We start from the raw sequence: 23,065 nt of genomic DNA on the forward strand, positions 1-23,065 counted from the left end.
GGAGAGGGAAAGGAAAAAGGGAAGGGGGAAGGGGGGATGGCGCCGGCGAAGGGGAGCTTTCTGCTTCTGCTTGAGCTTCTGCTTGAGCTTCAGCTTCTGCTTTTGTGATTCCTGCGTCGCGAGCAATCACCGCGAAGGGGAGCCCGATGCGAGGAGGGCGGCGCACGAAGGAGAGAGAGGGATCTGAGGCTGAGCTGGGTTCCTACCACCGTCGATCTGCGCAGCCGCCGTCGCTTCGTCGCCCATGAGCTACCGGTGGTTCTACTTCGGCTTCTGCATCTGCTTCTTCTTGCTTCGGCTTCTGCTCCTTGCTTTGGCCTCTGCTTTCTGCTTTTGCTTGAGCTTCTGCTTGAGTTTCTGCTTCTGCTTCTTGTGCTTCTGTGACTGCTTCTGCTTCTACTTTTAATTCTAATTTTGATTTGTTGTTTCTGATTTTATTGTTGTGTGTTGATTTGGTTGTTGAATTTGTGTTAATTTGTTGATTTGTTGAATTTCCGATTCCTTGATTTGTTAAATATGTGTTGATTTCATTGATATTGTTATTCTTGGAGGTGCTGGTGCTGGTGCTGGTGCTGGGGCTGGTGGTGGTGGAGGTGGAGGTAAAGGTGTAGGTGGCGGCGGATATTTTTGTCCGGAAAAAGTTAAAAAGACGATTTTAATACGAAAAAAAAACGTTAAGGATGATTCTAAATAAAAAATTATGTTGGGGACGATTTCGATTCTGACCCTCAACGTTAGGGACTAAAACAATACATATTCCTAATATATAATGTATTAACGGGTTTGATAATGTATGAGACATTCTTTCAAATTTGCGGTAAGAAGAATGCTAGAGGGTTAGCCAGCAATACTTACAAGTGTAGGCTAAAAGTATATTATAATGGTAGAGGGTCAATAGAATTTATTATTTTTGGTCAATAGTTAGCCAACAATGTTTAAAAATATAGGCTAAAAGTATGTTGTTAGATTACTAAATTTTTGAATTTAACTGATGGCTAGAAGTGCTGGCTAAAAACATTAGGTTGACATTTGAACTTTTCTCTTGCACAAATTTTTTTTGTTTTAAATAACATAATAAGCAGCATGGTTAAAAATAAGAATTTTTGGAAATCAAAGATACTAAGACAGAAGGCCCTAAAGTTCTAATACAAGATAAACAAAACACTAAAAACAGTGAGACAGTACAACATGCATATATAGGTAACGTCGTAATGATGCAAGTGATGTAACTAAAATGGAGGTAGAGAATCCATTGGAACAGAGAGGATACCTGAAGTAGGCAATTTGGGTAACGGTATCTTCTGTGTACTCCCCATCACCATCATCATATTCATCACCGTTTCCTTAGCACCTGCAACAGTAGGTGTTTTCAACAGCATTAGACTACTGTTATTCACCTTCCCTGTCTCTGTCGTAGAATTAGTGTTGTTCTCCTCTTCAGTGCTCCAACCCATCTCACTGTCCACAATGGTCTCATCATCCTCCATATCGTCGTCCTCATCAACCTCGTCATGATTCTGGCGATGAGGTTGATTGCGACTGCGATGATGATCCTTCTTGCTTGCCGTCACCACACCTTCTCCTTCCCCCCGATCACCACCACCACCACTAATATTTTCTTGTTTTGGTGGGCCCTTAATAAGCGTCAATGGATACGCGGCTGCAGTGCATACCCCTCCATCAAGAACATTGTAGACTACAGAATCAAAGAACCCCGGCAACTTGTTCTCCTTTCTCTTATCATTCCTCATCATCCAAAACGATTCATTCTCATCCTTCACATTTGTTTCCCACTTCTTGATCTTCCTGAAATCAGTGAGAAGGTTCCCCCATCTTTTTCGACACTGAACAGCGCCTCTCTTAACACCTCGTTGCTGGCACAACGATGAAACCATATCCCACTTTGGATCCGTCTGAAGAACAACAAACCCAGGTGGCGATTGGTACCTGTTAATCTGTTCCCCACTCTCGACAAGTTTCTTGGACTCTATGAGAACAAGGGACTCTTGTCTTGTCCATCTTGGATGTCTTGTCGCTTTGGCTCTTGTTTCGCCTTTGGCTACGGTTTCTGTTGCTGTCGTTGGTTGTTTTGCGACGGTTACTAGTGGAACATGTTCACTACCACCACCGGAAGAACCTACGCTGATGTTGATATTCTTCTCTGAATTTGATTCCATGGCGTTTATTATGATCACGCGCACACGAGTGTTTTTTGTGGATTGAGATAAGATACAAACCATTCATATAGAAATTAGAAAATGTTCTTTTGCTTAGTAGGCAAATGAAAATTTCTCAAGGAGGATTTCATATTATTTCGTGTAGGCAACATTTTTTTCCAAAAATGGATCACAATTTTTGTGTCATATTTACACATATACTTTGCATTTTTTATAAAACAAATAAAAGGATAGTTGACTCTAGTCATTTATTTGGACACTTAATAATTAGCGTGATCTTCTTCCAACTAAGGATCTATTTATAAGGAACCAAAAGCAGTCAAAAAACAAATTGGGGGAAGTCAATAGTGTCCTAGTTGTGAATGGGAATGTTACTCAACAAATTAAAAGAAATAACTGGAATGCACCACAGAAGGAAAAGAAATAAAGACTGTGGTTGAATGGAATTTATTACTCTCTGAAGATTTACAAATACATAATATTATTTGATAAAAAAAATTTGAAACATGACTTTCTAGCATTTCTTAAGAGCCGATATATATGTACTCCTAATTTTCTTCTTAGTTCCTACTAAAATAAATGTATCTTTTGGAAAAAAAAAAAGTCATCTTAAGTAATGCCTCATAGTGTGTTTGGATGAGATAATTAAAGAAGGAAAAAATAATTTTTAGAGATTATTTAAAATTTTTAAACAAAATAATGTTTTGGATACTATTTTAGAAAAAAATTTGAAAATTCAAGAGATTTTAATGAAAGATTTTAGCTATATAAAATGAGAAATTTTATTTTTCTCAAAAGAAAAAGAATTTCAATTTTCTCCTCTCTTTATCTCACTTTAAACTATATTTATATGCATTAATTAACACTTGAAATTAACAAAATAATAAAATCAACTATATATTTCATGAATAAAGGTAATTAACTTTCTTTTTTAAATAAAATATTTTAATAGGGTTAACCACTATAAACGCTCCCAAATTATTCAGACGCTGACAAAAATACCTCCGAATTTTATTATCGACAAAAATGCCTTCAAATAATTTTAAAACACAACAAAAATACCCAACAGTAAATATATATTTTCAAAAATGCCTTAGAGATTGAATTTTCATGTAATTTTTTGCAAGCATGATTATAAAAATGAGACATTATTATTCTTAAAATTTGGTAATTTTTTGTTAAGTATATATTTTTTTTATATTTTTTTTGTTAACAACCAATAATACTTTTAAAAAATCACAAAAAAAATATATACTTAACAAAAAATCACCAAATTTTAAGAATAATAATATCTCATTTTTCTAATCATGTTTACAAAAAATCACATCAAAATTCAATCTCTAATATATTTTTTGAGAAATACATATTTAATGTTTGTTTTTTTGCAAGATTATCTAACATTAAATATGTATTTCTCAAAAAATACATTAGAGATTGAATTTTGATACAATTTTTTGCGATGATTAGAAAAATGAGATATTATTATCCTTAAATTTTGGTGATTTTTCGTTAAGTATATAATTTTTTTTGTTAACAACCCATAATACTTTTAAAAAATCACAAAACAATATATACTTAGTAAAAAATTACCAAATTTTAAGAATAATAATATCTCAGTTTTTTAATAATGCTTACAAAAAAATTACATCAAAATTCAATCTCTAAGGTATTTTTTGAAAATATATATTTACTGTTAGACATTTTATTGCGTTTTTAAATTATTTAAGGGCATTTTTGTCGATAATAAAATTCTGGTGTATTTTTGTTAGCGTTTGAATAATTCGGGGACATTTTTTGTGGTTAACCCATTTTAATAATACAACTAATATAATTTTTTCAACTATATAAAAAATTTTAAACTTAAAAATAGTTTGATTACAGTATTTGAATTCTTTTATATTTAAAATACACTGAAATTTAAGAATATTCATCCAAACATACTCTCAAGCAAAGTACAAAGGAATTAATCGCAGATTTTCAAAACTTATCAGGAAAATATTTTAAAACATTTATTGATAAGATAACATAACATAAAAACACTTAAAAATTATGGCAGAAATCTTAAAAATAAAAGTTTAGTAGCAGTTAAATGACGCTCGCAAGTCCTTATGGTAGAATTGAAGACATATCAGAGACATATCTCAAGTAAAAAGGCTGAAATTTTAAAAAGAATCGATCATTGGAAATCGATTTTTTGTTATTCAATAAATAATTAATTTAATCAAAAGTATACTAAAAAAAATAATAATGTCACTCTTAAATTAATAAGTCATTCTTTTTTAATTATATTTGTTTATCTTCTAAAGCTATTCTTAATCTTCCTTATTTGTCATATTGATATTTTCTTTCTTTTTTTGTCATATATATCCATAAAATTTATGAATAATTAAAAAAAAAAATATATAATTAGAAAAATGGCATTATCATCAATTAATTAGGAGTGAATTATCATCTCCCAAAAATGATTTGTTAGGAACAATAATTAAGATTTCCTCGTAATGGACTCGATCAGTAATAATGTTTATTTTTCATTGCAAATGGTCAATGGAAAAAAAAAAAATACAATTTCTCATACATATGTGGTCTTTTATTCTATACAAACAACAAAAGCGACATACAATCGAGTTAAACTTTAAAGTGGTCCTTCAAGTTATATTTGAATTTTATAGTGGTTCCTCATATTAATAATTTCCATATTCATCCTTAAAGTTGTACTATGAGGCCTAGAATTGTCCTTCAAACAATTTCTGTCAATAAAACGCCATCAAAAAATTGATGTAGACAGGTTTCCAACACGCTGGCAAGCCTAAACGACGTAATATTTGGTTTGGTGCCTAAATTTTGTCAGACGACGTCATTTCATTTGCGTAAGTATATTAACCCTTCCCTAATTCAACATTTTCTCTTTCTCCCAAAACACAAACAGAGACCTTTTCTTTTCCATGTTACTCTTTAATGACTTTGTTCTGAGATATCAAGGGCACTCCTACAAATATCATAGATGGTTTCATTGTCTAAGAGTACAGCAATATCAGTGTGCTTAAGGAAAGCATGACTGGAAAGAACACTGTTGTATGGCTCTATAACAGCCGTCCAAACCTGAAATCAGAAATTAGAAAGGAGAAAAATAACACTGTTAATTTCAGGTAAAGCAAACCCTAAAGTAGCGATTAGGGAATAGAACATGTGAGGTAAATTCTTGAACAATAAATCTTTAAGTTATACCTGACGAGAAGGACAGATGGTGAAGTCGAGCTTGGACTTCTTGCCGCACTCAAGGATGAAGGAAACGAGATCGGAGCCAGTATCGCAACCGATGGTGTTGAAAATGAGGAAGCCCTGGAGGTTGGTACAATTGTTGGCGAGCTTGCGAACGTGATCAAGGCAGAGGTCGACGATCTCTTTGCTGACGATGTAGTATCCCTTGGCGAAGTTTTTTGTGGCGTCCTCCTTGCCAGAGATAAGCTCCTCAAGGTGAATTGATATAAAAAACATCATGAGAGATCGAGAGAGAAACCGAGAGCGAGTGAGGTGGAGAAACATAGGGGGAAAAATACTAATTCCAATAAACATGACAAAGATCCTAAGGTTTGCAATAAAGAAGAGTATCAATGATTGGAGCTTGATTCTTTCTCCATCTTCATCGACAATTTGCCAGAAGATATATCAAAAAGAGAATTGTTTCATATGTTCAAATGGACAGGTAGACTCATCGACATATATCTGTCCCGAAAGAACAAAAACGGATATATCTATCTGTTTGCATTTATGCGATACACTACAAAAGGAGGAGCTTTGAAAGCTGTTGCAAATATGAATAGTATGATGTTGAGAGGCAAAAGACTGTTTGTTAGAGAAGCGAAGTATAGAAGGAGAGCGGTGATTTGGAATACAACGGACAAAGAAGTGAAGGTCATCACCAGAGAGAATGCCAGAGGAAACAACTCACAGATAAGGAGTGTGAAGAGAACAGAAGAGAAAGGGGTGAAACAGCTGTCTAGTACTCCCACCAAAGATCCAAATAATAATGGATGGACAAAGAAGGTAGAAGTACCGATAGTCAATGAGAATGTTGCCTGGTTACAGAGAAGTATCGTCGGGGGGACGAAGCGGGCAATCGATTTTACTGCCTTCAAGCAAAAGATTCATAACGAATGGCCAGGTGTAACGCAAGTAAGGGAGCTGGGAGCATATAAAGCTTTGATAACGTTCGACTCTTTGCTTAGTGCTGAGGAAGCTTACACCTTTAGAATGAACGACTTATTAAAGATGTTTTATATGGTATGGAGATGGGACGAGACGGAGAGGAGTGAGTCTAGAAGAGTTTGGTTGGATTGCTATGGAGTTCCATTACACGCATGGTCCAGAGACACTTTTCGTAAAATTGGAGAGCAATGGGGAGAGGTAGTAGTGTATGATAAGCTAACAGAATCATGCAATTCGTTTAGTGTGGGTCGGGTACTGATTGATACGTGTGTCTTTGATATGATTAACGAATGGATACACGTTACAATAGGTGCAAGTGGATTTGACATCCTTGTATGAGAAGTGGGGGGGAGAGGTATATCGGGAAGAATTCTTTCGAGAGAGTAAGCAAGAGACAGGGGACAGGAATAAAGTCGATGGAGGAGAGTTGCAGTGCGAAGAACATGGTGGCATATTGAATAAGTGCGACGAACGGCTAGAGGCTGCTTGGGACCAGGCGGCAGTTCTGGTGACGGTGGACAATAGAATGGCTGAATAAGAAAATGATAGATTGGTAAATTCATGTGTAAATTTGAATGAATGGAATCATAAGAATTCAAATCTTTATTCTGGAAACGGAATTTACGCGACATTAAAGGAGGGGGAAGATTCTCAGGGATCATCTCATATTAATGATGAGGTGGATTCTGAGGAAACAATATCTCATAATTATTATGGATGTAATGGAAACTAAGCCTGTGATGGCACAAGGAATGGGTATGGGCTGGCAGCTACCAAGCCCATTATGGAGAGTAAAGGAAACAGACTGAAAGGGAAGAGTTGGGCAAAAACGGGTATCCCAAACCGGGTAGGTGCTGACCCGGTACCCATCATGACCCAGAATGAGAGACAGCAGCTAGGTCACGCTTCACTCCTCACTGCACGTCCTAGGTTGAGTCCAGCAGCGCCTGGCATGAGGCAAAGTTGGGAAGTCGGCCACGGACCGACCACGTCTCTGGCGGGGAAGTATGCTACCTTGTTAACTCGGCAAGGAGGGATACAGATCAGAGCTGTGACGACGGCAGAGTCTGAACGGGTGACGGACACAGGGGCTGTTTCGCGATTCGATAGGGAAGAGGGCCGTGGGCAGAAGCTCGCACCGGTGGAGACCGCATGGGAGGAGGCGGCGGAGATGCTTGCAGGAAGGAAGCTAGCGATGGGGAAGTCAAGAACAACGTGGGAAAAGAACGGATATGCAGGAAGGGAAGGGGCATAAACACAGAACCGAGCCAAGAACGACCAGGGCTCAGTAACTCGGTAGGGAGACTGCGGCTTCTTGGAGATGAGAGCCATGGCAATATCAACGGGAATTTTACAAGCCAAAATGCATCAGAGGATGAGTAGCAGCTAGGTGGTGATACAGGTGTGGGATTGGAGGAGGTGGAGATCGTGACAGAGGCCTTGGCTCAGGTAAACGGCAGCACACAAGAAAAAGAGCGTGATCACTGTACACAATCAGGTATGGAGCTGGGGGCTGACTTGGAGGGTGATACTGACATTCATAGTGAAGAACAAAGGCCGAGCTGGGAAGAGGAAATGGCTGAAAATAAAGAGGCTTGGAAGCTAGCTGTAGAATCAGGTGCTCAGTGCAGTGATGAGGAGGATATTATGGCTATTTTGCAGGAGCAGAATGAAGCGATGGCTTTGAAGCGACGACAGGCAAAGCAAAAAGAAAAAGTTCGAAGAAGCAGGCCAAAAATTCGAAAACAGGTGTGTAATAATTTTCTAAAATGATTATCAGTTCATGGAATATTAGGGGGTTGGGAGGTACTGCAAAGGTTGGTATGCTGAAGAATTTTAAAAGTAAATTTAGGCTGGATATGATGGGTTTGGTAGAAACAAAGAAGGAACTTGTGACTAATTTTGATGTAGCTCGTATCTGGGGTAGAGATAGAGCTTGTTGGGAGTTTGTAAGTTCAATTGGGGCTTCTGGAGGGTTATTGTTAATATGGAATGAGGTGGGTTTTAAATTGACTAATTGTTATAAATGGGATAAATGGCTGTGTATAGAAGGGGTTGTGGTAAAAGATAATTTTCATTGTGTTGTTTGTTTGGTGTACGGACCGCATGAAAGAACTGAGAAAGCCTCCATCTGGGAAGAGTTGAGTTATATTGCAGGGTTGTGTCAGGTACCATTCTATTTTTTGGGAGACTTTAATGAAATTGTACATATGGAAGAAAGAAAAGGAGCGACTAGATTATCAGCGTCTGCGGAAGATTTTAGAGCGTGGATAAATGATATGGAATTGATTGATTTGGTGCTAAATGATCGAAAGTATACATGGTTTAGAGGACACTCGTGCAGCCGTACGACAGGTGTCTAGTTTCTGTGGAGTGGCTTGATGTTTACCCAGAATTGCATTTAAGGGGAGGCCCTAGAGGGTTATCAGATCACTGCCCCTTGATTATGGAAGACAGCAGAAAATTTGATGGCCCAAGACCCTTCCGCAGCTTAGACTCTTGGTTCACGCATGAAGGTTTTCTGAGAATGGTGAAGGAAGAGTGGAGGGAATTAGGTGATGTACATTTCTTAGAGAAGATGAAAGCACTGACAACACCACTACGTAGATGGCATAAGCAGCATTTTGGGGATATGACTGAGAAGATAAAGAGGTTGGAGGAAGAAATAAAGAAGGTAGATGATATGGTTAGTAGTGGAAGCTATGATGGTACAACGGAAGCAAGGAGGAGGGCGTTAGTGAGGTGCTGTGAAAAGTGGTATGAAAGGTAGGAAGTCTACTGGAAGCAAATGTCTAGATCCTGGCATGCAAATGAGATGGATAGAAACACAAGGTACTTCCATAATATAACATCAGCAAGAAGGAGGAATAATGGGATTGAGTCTTTGGTAATTCAAGGGAGGCTGGTGAGGAATCAAGCAAGAATTAAGGTTGCCATTCGGGACTTTTATAAACGCCTGTACCACCAGGAGGATTCTCTAAGTGTGAGCTTTAGGGATGGATTAGTTAATCGGCTAGAGAGGGATGAAGCTGAAGCCCTAGAGGTCTTACCATCAGTGGAGGAAGTGAAGGAGGCAGTTTGGGATTGTGAATCTTCTAAGGCTCCAGGGAGTGACGGGTACAATATGAACTTTATAAAAAGGTGTTGGAATGAAATTGGAATGGAGTTCACTGTAGCTGTGAAGACCTTTTTTGAGACAGCAACATTACTAGAGGATTCTAATGTCACATTGGTAGCGTTGGCTCCGAAATTCATTGGAGCTAAAGAGATAAAGGATCTCAGACCTATAAGCATGGTTGGTTGTGTCTATAAAATCATTTCTAAACTGTTAACACAAAGAATGAGGAGTGTAATACCCGGGTTAGTTGGGGAATCACAGAGTGCCTTTTTGAAGGGGAGGAAGATACATGACGGAGCCTTAATTGCATGTGAAACTGTGCAATGGTTGAAATTGAAAAAAAAGGCATCAGCAATTATCAAACTGGACTTTCAGAAAGCCTATGATAGAGTTAAATGGTCTTTTATTGATACAGTGTTAGAGAAGATGGGCTTCAGTAGAACATGGAGGTCATGGATTAGGGAGTGTGTCAGAACGGCCTCTATCTCTATTCTGGTTAATGGGTCTCCGTCAAAACCATTCAAAATGGAGAGGGGGCTTTGATGAGCGGATAATTTATACGCTTTTTGGCATTATTTTTACATAGTTTTTAGTACGATTTAGTTAGTTTTTAATATAATTTTATTAGTTTTTAAATAAAAATCACATTTCTGGACTTTACTAGGAGTTTGTGTGTTTTTCTGTGATTTCAGGTAATTTCTGGCTGAAATTGAGGGACTTGAGCAAAAATCTGATTTAAAGGCTGAAGAAGGACTGCAGATGCTGTTGGATTCTGACCTCCCTGCACTCGAAGTGGATTTTCTGGAGCTACAGAAACCCAATTGGCGCACTCTCAATTAAGTTGGAAAGTAGACATCTAGGGCTTTCCAGTAATATATAATAGTCCATACTTTGCCTGAGTTTTGACGACGCAAACTGGCGTTCAAACGCCAACTCCCTGCCCTATTCTGGAGTTAAACGCCAAAAACAGGTTGCAAATCAGAGTTGAATGCCAGAAACAAGCTACAACCTGGCGTTTAACTCCAAAAAGAGTCTCTACACATGAAAGCTCAATCCTCAGCCCAAGCACACACCAAGTGGGTCCGGAAGTGGATTTCTACATCATTTACTTATCTTATGTAACACTAGCTACTAGTTTAGTATAAAAACTACTTTAGTGATTTATTTTACAACTTTTGATCATCCTTGATCAGGGATCGGTCTTTTTCCCTATTTTCGAATTCATATGCCATTTGGGGAGGCTGGCCATTCGGCCATGCCTAGACCTTGGTCTTATGTATTTTCAACGGTAGAGTTTCTACACACCATAGATTAAGGTGTGGAGCTCTGCTGTTCCTCATGAATTAATGCAAAGTACTATTATTTTTCTATTCAACTCAAGCCTATTTCTTCTCTAAGATATTCATTCTCACACAAGAACATGATGAATGTGATGATTATGTGACGCTCATCACCCAGATGATTAGCCGTGCGGTGACAGCGCATTTGGACCATTTTCACTGAGAGGACGGGATGTAGCCATTGACAACGGTGATGCCCAACATACAGCTTGCCATGGAAAAGAGTATGAATGATTGGATGAAGACAGTAGGAAAGCAGAGGTTCAGAAGGAACAAAAGCATCTCCATACGCTTATTTGAAATTCTCACCAATGAATTGCATAAGTATCTCTATCCCATTTTATATTTTAATTATATTTTAACTATCAATTCACCATAACCATTTGAATCCACCTGACTGAGATTTGCAAGATGATCATAGCTTGCTTCAAGCCGACAATCTCCGCGGGATCGACCCTTACTCACGTAAGGTTTATTACTTGGACGACCCAGTGCACTTGCTGGTTAGTTGTGCGAAGTTGTGAAAAAGAACTAAGATTATGAACGTGCGCATTAAGTTTTTGGCGCCGTTACCAAGGAATGAACAATCACGATTTCATGCACCAAGTTTTTGGCGCCATTGTCGGGGATTGTTCGAGTTTGGACAACTGACGGTTCATCTTGTTGCTCAGATTAGGTAATTTTATTTTAATTTTAAGCTTTTTGTTTTTATTATTTTTATTTTCAAAAAATTTTCAAAAAAATAAATAAATAAATAAATTATCCTATAGCTTCAGAATTTTTAAGAATGAATTCTAGAGTTTCATGGTGATATGCTGAATCCTGGCTGGCTGTTAAGCCATGTCTAATCCTTTAGACCGAGGTTTCAACTATCATTAGAAGAGCTTCTTTTTCTTTCTCAGCAATTTAGCTTTTGTATGTAATGATCTGCTAAAGCTTGGCTGGCCATTGGCCATGTCTAGTGTTTTGGACCGGAGCTTTTACTGAAAGCTTGGCTGGCTAGTAAGCCATGTCTAATTCCTGGACCGGAGTTTTAGACTAACATTGCATGATTCTTGGAATTCTCATTAGAAATTTTGAAATTCTTATTTTTCTTTTTTCAATTAATTTTCAAAAAATCCAAAAAAATTTTATAAAATCATAAAAACCAAAAATAATTTTGTGTTTATTGTTTGAGTCTAGTGTCAAATTTTAAGTTTGGTGTCAATTGCATCTTTTTAATTTCTTAAAAAATTTCGAAAACTCATGCATAATGTTCTTCATGATCTTCAAGTTGTTCTTGATGATCTTCTTTGTTTGATCTTTACATTTTCTTATTTTGTGTCTTTTCTTGTTTTTCATATGCATTTTCAATTTGTTAGTGTCTAAACATTGAAAATTTCTAAGTTTGGTGTCTTGCATGTTTTTCTTTTCTTAAAAATTTGCAAAAATAAGTTCTTGATGTTCATCTTGATCTTCAAAGTGTTCTTGGTGTTCATCTTGACATTCAAAATGTTCTTGCATATTTATTTTGTTTTGATTCATAATTTTCATGTTTTGAGTCTTTTTGTTATTTTTCTCTTTCTTCATTAAAAATTCAAAAATAAAAAAATTATCTTTCCCTTATTCTTCTCATAAATTTCGAATATTTGAGTTGACTTTTTCAAAAAATTTTCAAAATTTAGTTGTTTCTTATGAGTCAAATCAAATTTTCAATTTAAAAATTCTATCTTTTTCAAATCTTTTTTTTTAAATAAAATATTTTTCATTTTTTCTTTCATATTTTCGAAAATTCAAATTGATTTTCAAAAATCTTTTTCTTATTTTATTCCATATTTTTCAAAATCTTTACTAACAATTAATGTGATTGATTCAAAAATTTTTTGAGTTTGTTACTTGCCTATTAAGAAAGGTTCAATCTTTAAATTTTAGAATCATATCTTTTAGTTTCTTGTTAGTCAAGTAATCAACTTCAATTTTCAAAATTAAATCTTTTTAAATTTCTTTTTCAAATCTTTTTTCAAAATGATTTTCAATCACATCTTTTTCAAAATCAATTTCAAAATCTTCTCTAACTTCATATCTTTTCAAAATTGATTTTTAAATATTTTTCAATTAACCACTTGACTTTTTGGTTGTTTTGCTATTTTTTATCTTTTTCAAAACTACCTAACTAATTTTCTCTCTCTAATTTTCGAAAACTTCTCCCCACTTTTTCAAAATTCATTTTAATTAACTAATTGTTTTAAATTTTAATTTTAATTTTATTTTCCTTCTTAATTTTTGAATTCTAACTAAGAATTAAAATAAAAATAAAAATATTTTTTCTTTTATTTTTTTTTAAAATTCGAAATTCTCTCCCTCTCTGTGTTCGAATTTTTCTCTTCTCATCCTTCTACTCTTCTCTTCTTCTACTCGCATAAAGGAATCTCTATACTGTGACATAGAGGATTTTTCTTATTTTCTGTTCTCTTCTTTTTCATTTGAGTAGGAACATGGATAAGAACATTCTTGTTGAAGCTGACCCTGAACCTGAAAGGACTCTGAAGAGGAAGCTAAGGGAAGCTAAAGCACAACTCTCTGGAGAGGACCTGACAGAAATTTTCGAAAAAGAAGGAGACATGGCCGAACCTAATAACAATGGTGGAGATGCAAGGAAGATGCTTGGTGACTTTATTGCACCTTCTTCTAACTTCTATGGAAGAAGCATCTCAATTCCTGCAATTGGAGCAAACAATTTTGAGCTTAAGCCTCAATTGGTTTCTCTAATGCAGCAGAATTGCAAGTTTTATGGACTTCCAATGGAAGATCCTCATCAGTTTTTAGCTGAATTCTTGCAAATCTGTAACACTGTCAAGACCAATGGAGTTAATCCCGAGGTCTACAGGCTTATGCTTTTCCCTTTTGCTATAAGAGACAGAGCTAGAACATGGTTGGATTCACAACCTAAGGATAGCCTAAACTCTTGGGATAAGCTGGTCAGTGTTTTCCTGGCCAAATTCTTTCCACCTCAAAAGATAAGCAAGCTTAGAGTGGAAATCCAAACCTTCAGACAGAAGGAAGGAGAGTCCCTCTATGAAGCTTGGGAAAGATATAAGCAACTGATCAAAAGGTGTCCTACTGACATGCTTTCAGAATGGAGCATCATAAGTATATTCTATGATGGTCTGTCTGAGTTGTCAAAAATGTCATTGGACCATTCTGCAGGAGGATCTCTTCACGTGAAAATCCCTACAGAAGCTCAGGAACTCATTGAAATGGTTGTAAATAACCAGTTCATGTACACCTCTGAGAGGAATCCTGTGAACAATGGGACGCCTCAGAAGAAGGGAGTTCTTGAAATGGATACTCTGAATGCCATATTAGCTCAGAACAAAATATTGACTCAGCAAGTCAATATGATTTCTCAGAGTCTGAATGGATTGCAAGCTGCATCCAACAGTACTAAAGAGGCATCTTCTGAAGAAGAAGCTTATGATCCTGAGAACCTTGCAATAGCAGAGGTGAATTACATGGGAGAACCCTATGAAAACACCTATAATCTTTCATGGAGAAATCATCCTAATCTCTCATGGAAGGATCAACAGAAGCCTCAACAAGGCTTCAATAATAATGGTGGAAGAAATAGGTTTAGCAATAGCAAGCATTTTCCATCATCTTCTCAGCAACAGACAGAGAATTCTGAATAGAGCCATTTTGGCCTGGCAACCATAGTCTCTGATTTATCCAAAACCACACTAAGTTTCATGAACAAAACAAGGTCCTCCATTAGAAATTTGGAGGCACAGGTGGGTCAGCTGAGTAAGAAGATTACTGAAACTCCTCCCAGTACTCTCCCAAGCAATAGAGAAAAAAAATTCCAAGAGAGAGTGCAAGGCCATAACCTTACTTGGTGTGGCCGAATGCCTAGAGGAGGAGGAGGACGTGAATCCCAGTGAGAAAGACCTCTTGGGACGTCCTCTGGACAGAAAGAAGTTCCCTTTTGAGGAACCAAAGGAATCTAAGGCTCATGCAGAGACCCTAAAGATTCCATTGGACCTTATTCTGCCATTCATGAGCTCTGATGAATACTCTTCCTCTGAAGAGGATGAAGATACCATTGCAGAGCAAGTTGCTAAGTATCTAGGAGCAATCATAAAGTTGAATTCCAGTTTATTTGGTAATGAGACTTGAGAGGATGAACCCCCCTTGCTCACCAATGAACTGAGTGCACTAATGAGGCAGACATTGCCTCAGAAGAAACCGGATCCCGGAAAGTTCTTCATACCTTGTACCATAGGCACCATGACCTTTAAAAAAGCTCTGTGTGACCTTGGGTCAGGGATAAAACTCATGCCACTCTCTGTAATGGAGAAACTGGGAATCTTTGAGGTACAAGCTGCAAGAATCTCATTAGAGATGGCAGATAAATCAATGAAACAGGCTTATGGACTAGTAGAGGACGTGTTAGTAAAGGTTGAAGGCCTTTACATCCCTGCTGATTTCATAATCCTAGACATTGGGAAGGATGAGGATGAATCAATCATCCTTGGCAGACCCTTCCTAGCCACAGCAAAAGCTGTGATTGATGTTGACAGAGGAGAGTTGGTCCTTCAGTTGAATGAAGGCTACCTTGTATTTAAGACTCAAGGTTCTCCTTCACTAACCATGGAGAGGAAGCATGAAAAGCTTCTCTCAATAGAGAGTAAAAAAAAACCCCCACATTCAAACTCTAAGTTTGGTGTTGAGAAGCCACAACCAAACTCTAAGTTTGGTGTTAAGAGGCCCCAACATTGCTCTGATTTTCTATGAGGCTCCATGAGAGCTCACTTTCAAGCTATTAACATTAAAGAAGCGCTTGTTGGGAGGAAACCCAATATTATTTAATTATATCTATTTATTTTCCATTGCTATTTTATGTTTTCTTTAGGTTGATGATCATGTGAAGTCACAAAAACTACTGAAAAATTAAAAACAGAATGAAAAACAGCATTAAAAATAGCTCACCATGGAGGAAGAGCTTACTGGCGTTTAAACGCCAGTAAGAAGCATCAAACTGGCGTTTAACGCCAGGAAGAAGCATCAAGCTGGCGTTAAACGCCAGAAACAAGCACCAGACTGGTGTTTAACGCCAGAACAGAGCATGGAATTGGTGTTTAATGCCAAGAATGGGAGAAAAGCTGGCGTTAAACGCCAGAAACAAGCAGCAAGCTGGCGTTTAACGCCAGACATGCATTCTAAGGGCGTTTTGCACGCCTACTTGGAGCAGGGATGCTAAGTCCTTGACCCCTCAGGATCTGTGGACCCCACAGGATCCCCACCTACCCCACCTCTTCTTATCTCCTCTTCACACCTTCTCATAACACTCTTCCCCAAATACCCTTCACCAATCACCTTATTACCTCTTCCCCAAATATCCTTCACCAATCACCTTCTTACCTCTTCCCCATAAACCCCACCTACCTCCAAATTCAAATTCCTTTCCCTCCCAAACCCAACCCTAATGGCCGAAACCTAACCTCCCCCCACCCCTATATAAACCCCTTAACACTACTCCATTTTCACACATCACAACCACTACTTCTCCCCCTTGGCCGAATACACTCTCTCACTCCATCTCCTCCATTTTCTTCTTCTTCTACTACTTTATTTCTTCTTTTGCTCGAGGACGAGCAAACCTTTTAAGTTTGGTGTGGTAAAAGCATTGCTTTTTGTTTTTCCATAACCATCAATGGCACCTAAGGCCAGAGAAACCTCAAGAAAGAGGAAAGGGAAGGCAATTGCTTCCACCTCTGAGTCATGGGAGATGGAGAGATTCATCTCAAAGGTCCATCAAGACCACTTCTATGAAGTTCTGGCCAAGAAGAAGGTGATCCCTGAGGTCCCTTTTAAGCTCAAAAAGAGCGAGTATCTAGAGATCCGACAAGAGATTAGAAGAAGAGGATGGGAAGTTCTCTCTAATCCTATTAGACAAGTCAGAATCTTAATGGTTCAAGAGTTCTATACAAATGCATGGATCACTAGGAACCATGATCAAAGTATGAACCCAAACCCAAAGAACTGGCTTACAATGATTCGGGGAAAATACTTAGATTTTAGTCCGGAAAATGTAAGGTTGGCGTTCAACTTGCCAATGATGCAAGAAAATGCATGCCCCTACACTAGAAGGGTCAACTTTGATCAAAGGTTGGACCAAGTCCTCATGGACATATGTGTGGAAGGAGCTCAATGGAAAGTTGACTCAAGAGGTAAGCCGGTTCAATTGAGAAGACCGGACCTTAAGCCTGTAGCTAGAGGATGGTTGGAGTTCATCCAACGCTCAATTATTTCTACTAGCATCCGGTCTGAAGTTACTGTAGACCGGGCCATCATGATCCATAGTATCATGATTGGGGAGGAAATGGAAGTTCATGAGATTATACCTCAAGAACTCTACAAGGTGGCTGACAAGTCCTCCACTTTGGCAAGGTTAGCATTTCCTCACCTCATTTGCCACCTTTGCAATTTGGCTGGAATTGACATAAAGGGAGACATCCTCATTGATGAGGACAAGCCCATTACCAAGAAAAGGATAGAGCAAACAAGAGATCATGGACCTCAACAAGAGCATGAGGAAATTCCTCACTATAAAATCTCTGAGATGCCTCAAGGGATGCACTTCCCTCCATAAAACTATTGGGAGCAAATCAACACCTTCCTAGGAGAATTAAGTTCCAACATGGGACAACTAAGGATGGAACACCAAGAGCACTTCATCATTCTCCATGAGATTAGAGAAGATCAAAGATCTATGAGGGAGGAGCAACAAAGACAAGGAAGAGACATAGAGGAGCTCAAGAGCACCATTGGTTCTTCAAGAAGAGGAAGACGCCACCCTCACTAAGGTGGACCCGTTCCTTAATCTCCTTGTTCTTATTTTCCTGTTTTTCGGTTCTTGAGCCTTATGTTTTATTTATGTTTGTGTCTTTACTATATGATCATTAGTGTTTAAGTGTCTATGTCTTAAAGCTATGAATGTCCTATGAATCCATCACCTCTCTTAAATGAAAAATGCTTTTAATCACAAAAGAACAAGAAGTACATGATTTCGAATTCATCCTTGAAACTAGTTTAATTATTTTGACGTGGTGAAAATACTTTTTGTTTTCTGAATGAATGCTTGAACAGTGCATATGTCTTTTGAATATGTTGTTTATGAATGTTAAAATTGTTGGCTCTTGAAAGAATAATGAAAAAGGAGAAATGTTATTTGATGATCTGAAAAATCATAAAAATGATTCTTGAAGCAAGAAAAAGCAGTGAATAGAGAAAAGCTTGCGAAAAAAAAAGAAGGCAAAAAAAAAAGAAAGAAAAAGAAAAAGAAGCAAGCAGAAAAAGCCAATAGCCCTTAAAACCAAAAGGCAAGGGTAAAAGGGATCCAAGGCTTTGAGCATCAGTGGATAGGAGGGCCCAAAGGAATAAAATCCTGGCCTAAGCGGCTAAACCAAGCTGTCCCTAACCATGTGCTTGTGGCGTGAAGGTGTCAAGTGAAAAGCTTGAGACTGAGCGGTTAAAGTCGAGGTCCAAAGAAAAAACAGAATGTGCTTAAGAATCCTGGACACCTCTAATTGGGGACTTTAGCAAAGCTGAGTCACAATCTGAAAAGGTTCACCCAATTATGTGTCTGTGGCATTTATGTATCTGGTGGTAATACTGGAAAACAAAGTGCTTAGGGCCACGGCCAAGACTCATAAAGTAGTTGTGTTCAAGAATCAACATACTAAACTAGGAGAATCAATAACACTATCTAAATTCTGAGTTCCTATAGATGCCAATCATTCTGAACTTCAAAGGATGAGGTGAGATGCCAAAACTGTTCAGAGGCAAAAAGCTACTAGTCCCGGTCATTTAATTGGAGCTAAGTTTCATTGATATTTTGGGATTTATAGTATATTCTCTTCTTTTTATCCTATTTGATTTTCAGTTGCTTGGGGACAAGCAACAATTTAAGTTTGGTGTTGTGATGAGCGGATAATTTATACGCTTTTTGGCATTGTTTTTACATAGTTTTTAGTATGATTTAGTTAGTTTTTAATATAATTTTATTAGTTTTTAAATAAAAATCACATTTCTGGACTTTACTAGGAGTTTTTGTGTTTTTCTGTGATTTCAGGTAATTTCTGGCTGAAATTGAGGGACTTGAGCAAAAATCTGATTCAGAGGCTGAAGAAGGACTGCAGATGCTGTTGGATTCTGACCTCCCTGCACTCGAAGTGGATTTTTTGGAGCTACAGAAACCCAATTGGCGCGCTCTCAATTGTGTTGGAAAGTAGACATCCAGGGCTTTCCAGTAATACATAATAGTTCATACTTTGCCCGAGTTTTGACGACGCAAACTGGCGTTCAAATGCCAACTCCCTGCCTTATTCTGGAGTTAAACGCTAGAAACAGGTTGCAAATCAGAGTTAAACGCCAGAAACAAGCTACAACCTGGAGTTTAACTCCAAAAAGATTCTTTACACATGAAAGCTCAATTCTCAGCCCAAGCACACACCAAGTGGGTCTGGAAGTGGATTTCTACATCATTTACTTATCTTATGTAACCCTAGCTACTAGTTTAGTATAAAAACTACTTTAGTGATTTATTTTACATCTTTTGATCATCCTTGATCAGGGATCGGTCTTTTTCCCTATTTTCGAATTCATATGCCATTTGGGGAGGCTGGCCATTCGGCCATGCTTAGACCTTGTTCTTATGTATTTTCAATGGTAGAGTTTCTACACACCATAGATTAAGGTGTGGAGCTCTGCTGTTCCTCATGAATTAATGCAAAGTACTATTGTTTTTCTATTCAACTCAAGTCTATTTCTTCTCTAAGATATTCATTCGCACACAAGAACATGATGAATGTGATGATTATGTGACGCTCATCACCATTCTCACTTATGAACGCGTGCCTGACAAACACGTCCGTTCTATATGAAAGCAAGCTTGAATGCATATCTCTTAGCCTTCTGATTTATGATCAGAGTCTTTGTGGTATAGGCTAGAATTATTGGCAGCCATTCTTGAGATCCGGAAAGTCTAAACATTGTCTGTGGTATTCCGAGTAGGATCTGAGAAGGGATGGCTGTGACAAACTTCAAACTCGCGAGTGCTGAGCGTAGTGACAGATGCAAAAGGATCACTGGATCCTATTCCAGCATGATCGAGAACCGACAGATGATTAGCCGTGCGGTGACAGCGCATTTGGACCATTTTCACTGAGAGGACGGGATGTAGCCATTGACAACGGTGATGCCCAACATACAGCTTGCCATGGAAAGGAGTATGAATGATTGGATGAAGACAATAGGAAATAAGAGGTTCAGAAGGAACAAAAGCATCTCCATACGCTTATCTGAAATTCTCACCAATGAATTGTATAAGTATCTCTATCCCATTTTATATTTTAATAATATTTTAACTATCAATTCACAATAACCATTTGAATCTGCCTGACTGAGATTTGCAAGATGACCATAGCTTGCTTCAAGCTGACAATCTCCGTGGGATCGACCCTTACTCACGTAAGGTTTATTACTTGAACGACCCAGTGTACTTGCTGGTTAGTTGTGTGAAGTTGTGAAAAAGAACTAAGATTATGAACGTGCGTATTAAGTTTTTGGCGTCGTTACCAAGGAATGAACAATCACGATTTTGTGCACCAGGCTTCGTCAAGGCGATCCGTTATCACCGTTTCTGTTTGTTTTGGTGGTAGATATGCTTAACAGGATGATCGGGAAGGCGGTAAGGAATGGTCGAATCTCTCCACTTCTAGTTGGTCGGGATAATATAGAATTATCGCACTTACAATTTTCTGATGACACTATATTATTCTGCCCGTCGGATGAGGAGACAGTCAGAAACTATAAGAGGATGTTGAGGTGTTTTGAAATGATGTCTGGGTTGAGCATTAACTTTGAGAAGTCCAACTTGATACTCGTAAATTGCAGTCAGGAGTGGGTTAGACGGATGTGTTAGCTACTGGGTTGTCAGGAGGCGGCTCTACCGGTGAGGTATCTTGGCATTAACCTAGGAGCAAATCCGAGATTGGTAAAAATGTGGAAGCCGATTTTAGACAAGGTGGAAGAGAAGCTCAGTTTGTGGAAAGCAAAGGTCCTTAGTAAGGCTGGGAAGCTAGTACTCATAAAGTCGGTTATTAATAGCTTGCCGATTTATTACCTGAGCTTGTATAAGATGCCAAAAGGGGTGGCACGTAAAATCATCTCATTGCGGAGGAGATTCTTCTGGGGGAAGGATGATGGGCGACCAGGCATGGCTCTTGTAAAGTGGGAGATGATTTAGGCACTAAAGAAGCTAGGAGGTTTGGGTGTGGGTGATGCGGTAGTCCGTAATGCTGCTCCTGTAATAACTTGAACCCAAATCACCTATTGTCAACCCAGGTATTACCTGAAAGAGGTGGCCCATGGAGAGACATATGTCAAGTGCAAATAAAGGAGCAACATGTAAGGCAGAAGATGATTGATGGCCTTGCTATAGAAGTATGGGATGGTAGATCCACCAGATTTTGGGAGGATACGTGGCTCCAAGTGGAAAGCTGAAAGACTCTTATCTGAGACTCTTCTTGATTTCAAACCAAAAAAGGATTAGTGATTGGGGACTACAGGTTCTGGGATGGGATAGAGTGGGTTTCGCACTTCCAATGGAGGAGGAAATTACGCCAATGGAAAACATATATACTAGACCAGATGCTGCAAGTATTGCAATCTATTAAATTGATAGAGGAAGGGCAAGATAGAGTGGTATAAAAATTTGGCAAAGAAGGTGTTTATTCTACTAACTCATTTGTGCAGGTATTGCAGGAAGAGTCTTTGGATGAGGAGCTCCTGAGGTACAGATTCACAAAGGACATTTGGAAAGGCCTAGCTCCGCCTCGAGTGGAGTTGTTACTTGGTTTGTGTTGGTAGGCCGAGTAAATACAAAGGATCGACTAATTAGACTGGGACTGCTACAACAAAATGATACTTTGTGCGTGTTGTGTAACAAAGAAGCAGAAAATATTCAACACTTATTTATTACTTGTGAGTACTCTTGGCAGGTGTGGTGTGCTTGGATTTTAGAGTTTGGACAGACGTGGACTGTACCTGGTACCTTGAAAGAACACTTTGACAGCTGGAGGTCCATGCCATTGAGAAAAGAGTTGCGCAGGTGTTGGCTAATTGGTTTCTACTCAACTATATGGAACATTTGGTTACGACGGAATGATGTCATCTTTCAGAGAAAGACAACAGGAGTTGTAGATTGTGTGGCTCAAACTTTTTCATGTGCTAAGGAGTGGTGTTGTAAATAGCTCATGTTGTTGATGGCTATGCCGGAGATGACATATGAGTTATCTTATTTTACTCTTGTTCGCTCCACTTGAGTGTTGAGCTCTCTATTAAAAAAAAAAAAAAAGATAAGCTCCTCTAGGTGGAAGAGCTGGCAGTAGGTGCCGGCTCTGACCTCGTCGATGACGGTTGGCTCTAGATCGACAAAGACATCATGAGGAATGTGCTTGTCGGATCTTGTCTCACTGAAGAAAGTGTTGAGTGTATCGTGCACCACTCCAAAGGAAGTGTCACCGGCAGTTACAAAAATCAGATCAAAGAATTGATGAATCGAAAAGTGAAATTGGAATTGAAACTGAAATTGAAACCTAGTTAGCTTGTTAGTTACCTAGGCATCATACCATCAGGCTTGATGCCATTGATAGAGGAAGGTTTCGTTATTGTCGTTATTCTTTCTCCTAGTGAAGAACAGCTAAGAAGAGAAAGTTTGAAGCAAATCTGGGGATTAGGATTTTTAAAATTGGTACAGAGACTAAATTGCCATAGAAAAATTTTGTCCTCCACATCAGTTAGCTGTTATTTTGCCAATGTGTCAGAAATGAATCTACATCTGTTTTTCGATAATGCTGATTGATGGAAATTGCTTGAAGGACGACTTTAAGTCCCTGAGTGCAAAGAATGAATATGAGTAATTATTAATTTGAAGGATCATTACTAGATTCGAATGTAATTTTAGGGACTACTTTAAGACTTATCTCATATATAGTCATATAGATAAATGAAATATGAATGTTGACATGGATATATGAGACAATGCAAGTCATGGGTCATGTAAATACATTTATTTTAATTTTTGGTAAGACAAAAAATACGAAGTATTTTAAAATAAATTATAATAATATTTTAATATTCTATTAATATTAAAATACAAAGTAATTTTTTTAAGTATTTTTAAT

General features: G+C 38.0%; 2 protein-coding genes across 3 annotated transcripts in view; both read right to left on the bottom strand.

Moving 5' to 3' along the window:
- LOC107630867 (trihelix transcription factor ASR3-like) overlaps window positions 1–2,287 on the bottom strand; it is a 4,699-nt gene extending 2,412 nt beyond the window's left edge. For both annotated transcript variants that reach the window (XM_016334139.2, XM_016334137.2), the window contains exon 1: window positions 1,271–2,287. In XM_016334139.2, coding sequence (XP_016189625.1) covers window positions 1,271–2,240 — 970 coding nt within the window. In that variant the 5' untranslated portion in view covers window positions 2,241–2,287. The remainder of the gene's footprint in view (window positions 1–1,270) is intronic.
- The window catches only part of LOC107633526 (tubulin alpha chain-like), a gene marked incomplete at its 5' end in the record, with an annotated part of 19,816 nt that continues 1,686 nt past the window's right edge, over window positions 4,936–23,065 (bottom strand). Inside the window, 4 exons of the mRNA XM_016337141.2 lie at window positions 4,936–5,276; window positions 5,403–5,656; window positions 22,257–22,403; window positions 22,499–22,528. Coding sequence (XP_016192627.1) covers window positions 5,130–5,276; window positions 5,403–5,656; window positions 22,257–22,403; window positions 22,499–22,528 — 578 coding nt within the window. The remainder of the gene's footprint in view (window positions 5,277–5,402; window positions 5,657–22,256; window positions 22,404–22,498; window positions 22,529–23,065) is intronic.

The sequence above is a fragment of the Arachis ipaensis genome, chromosome B03 (genome assembly GCF_000816755.2).
Source record: "Arachis ipaensis cultivar K30076 chromosome B03, Araip1.1, whole genome shotgun sequence".
NCBI classification, from domain to species: Eukaryota; Viridiplantae; Streptophyta; class Magnoliopsida; order Fabales; family Fabaceae; genus Arachis; species Arachis ipaensis.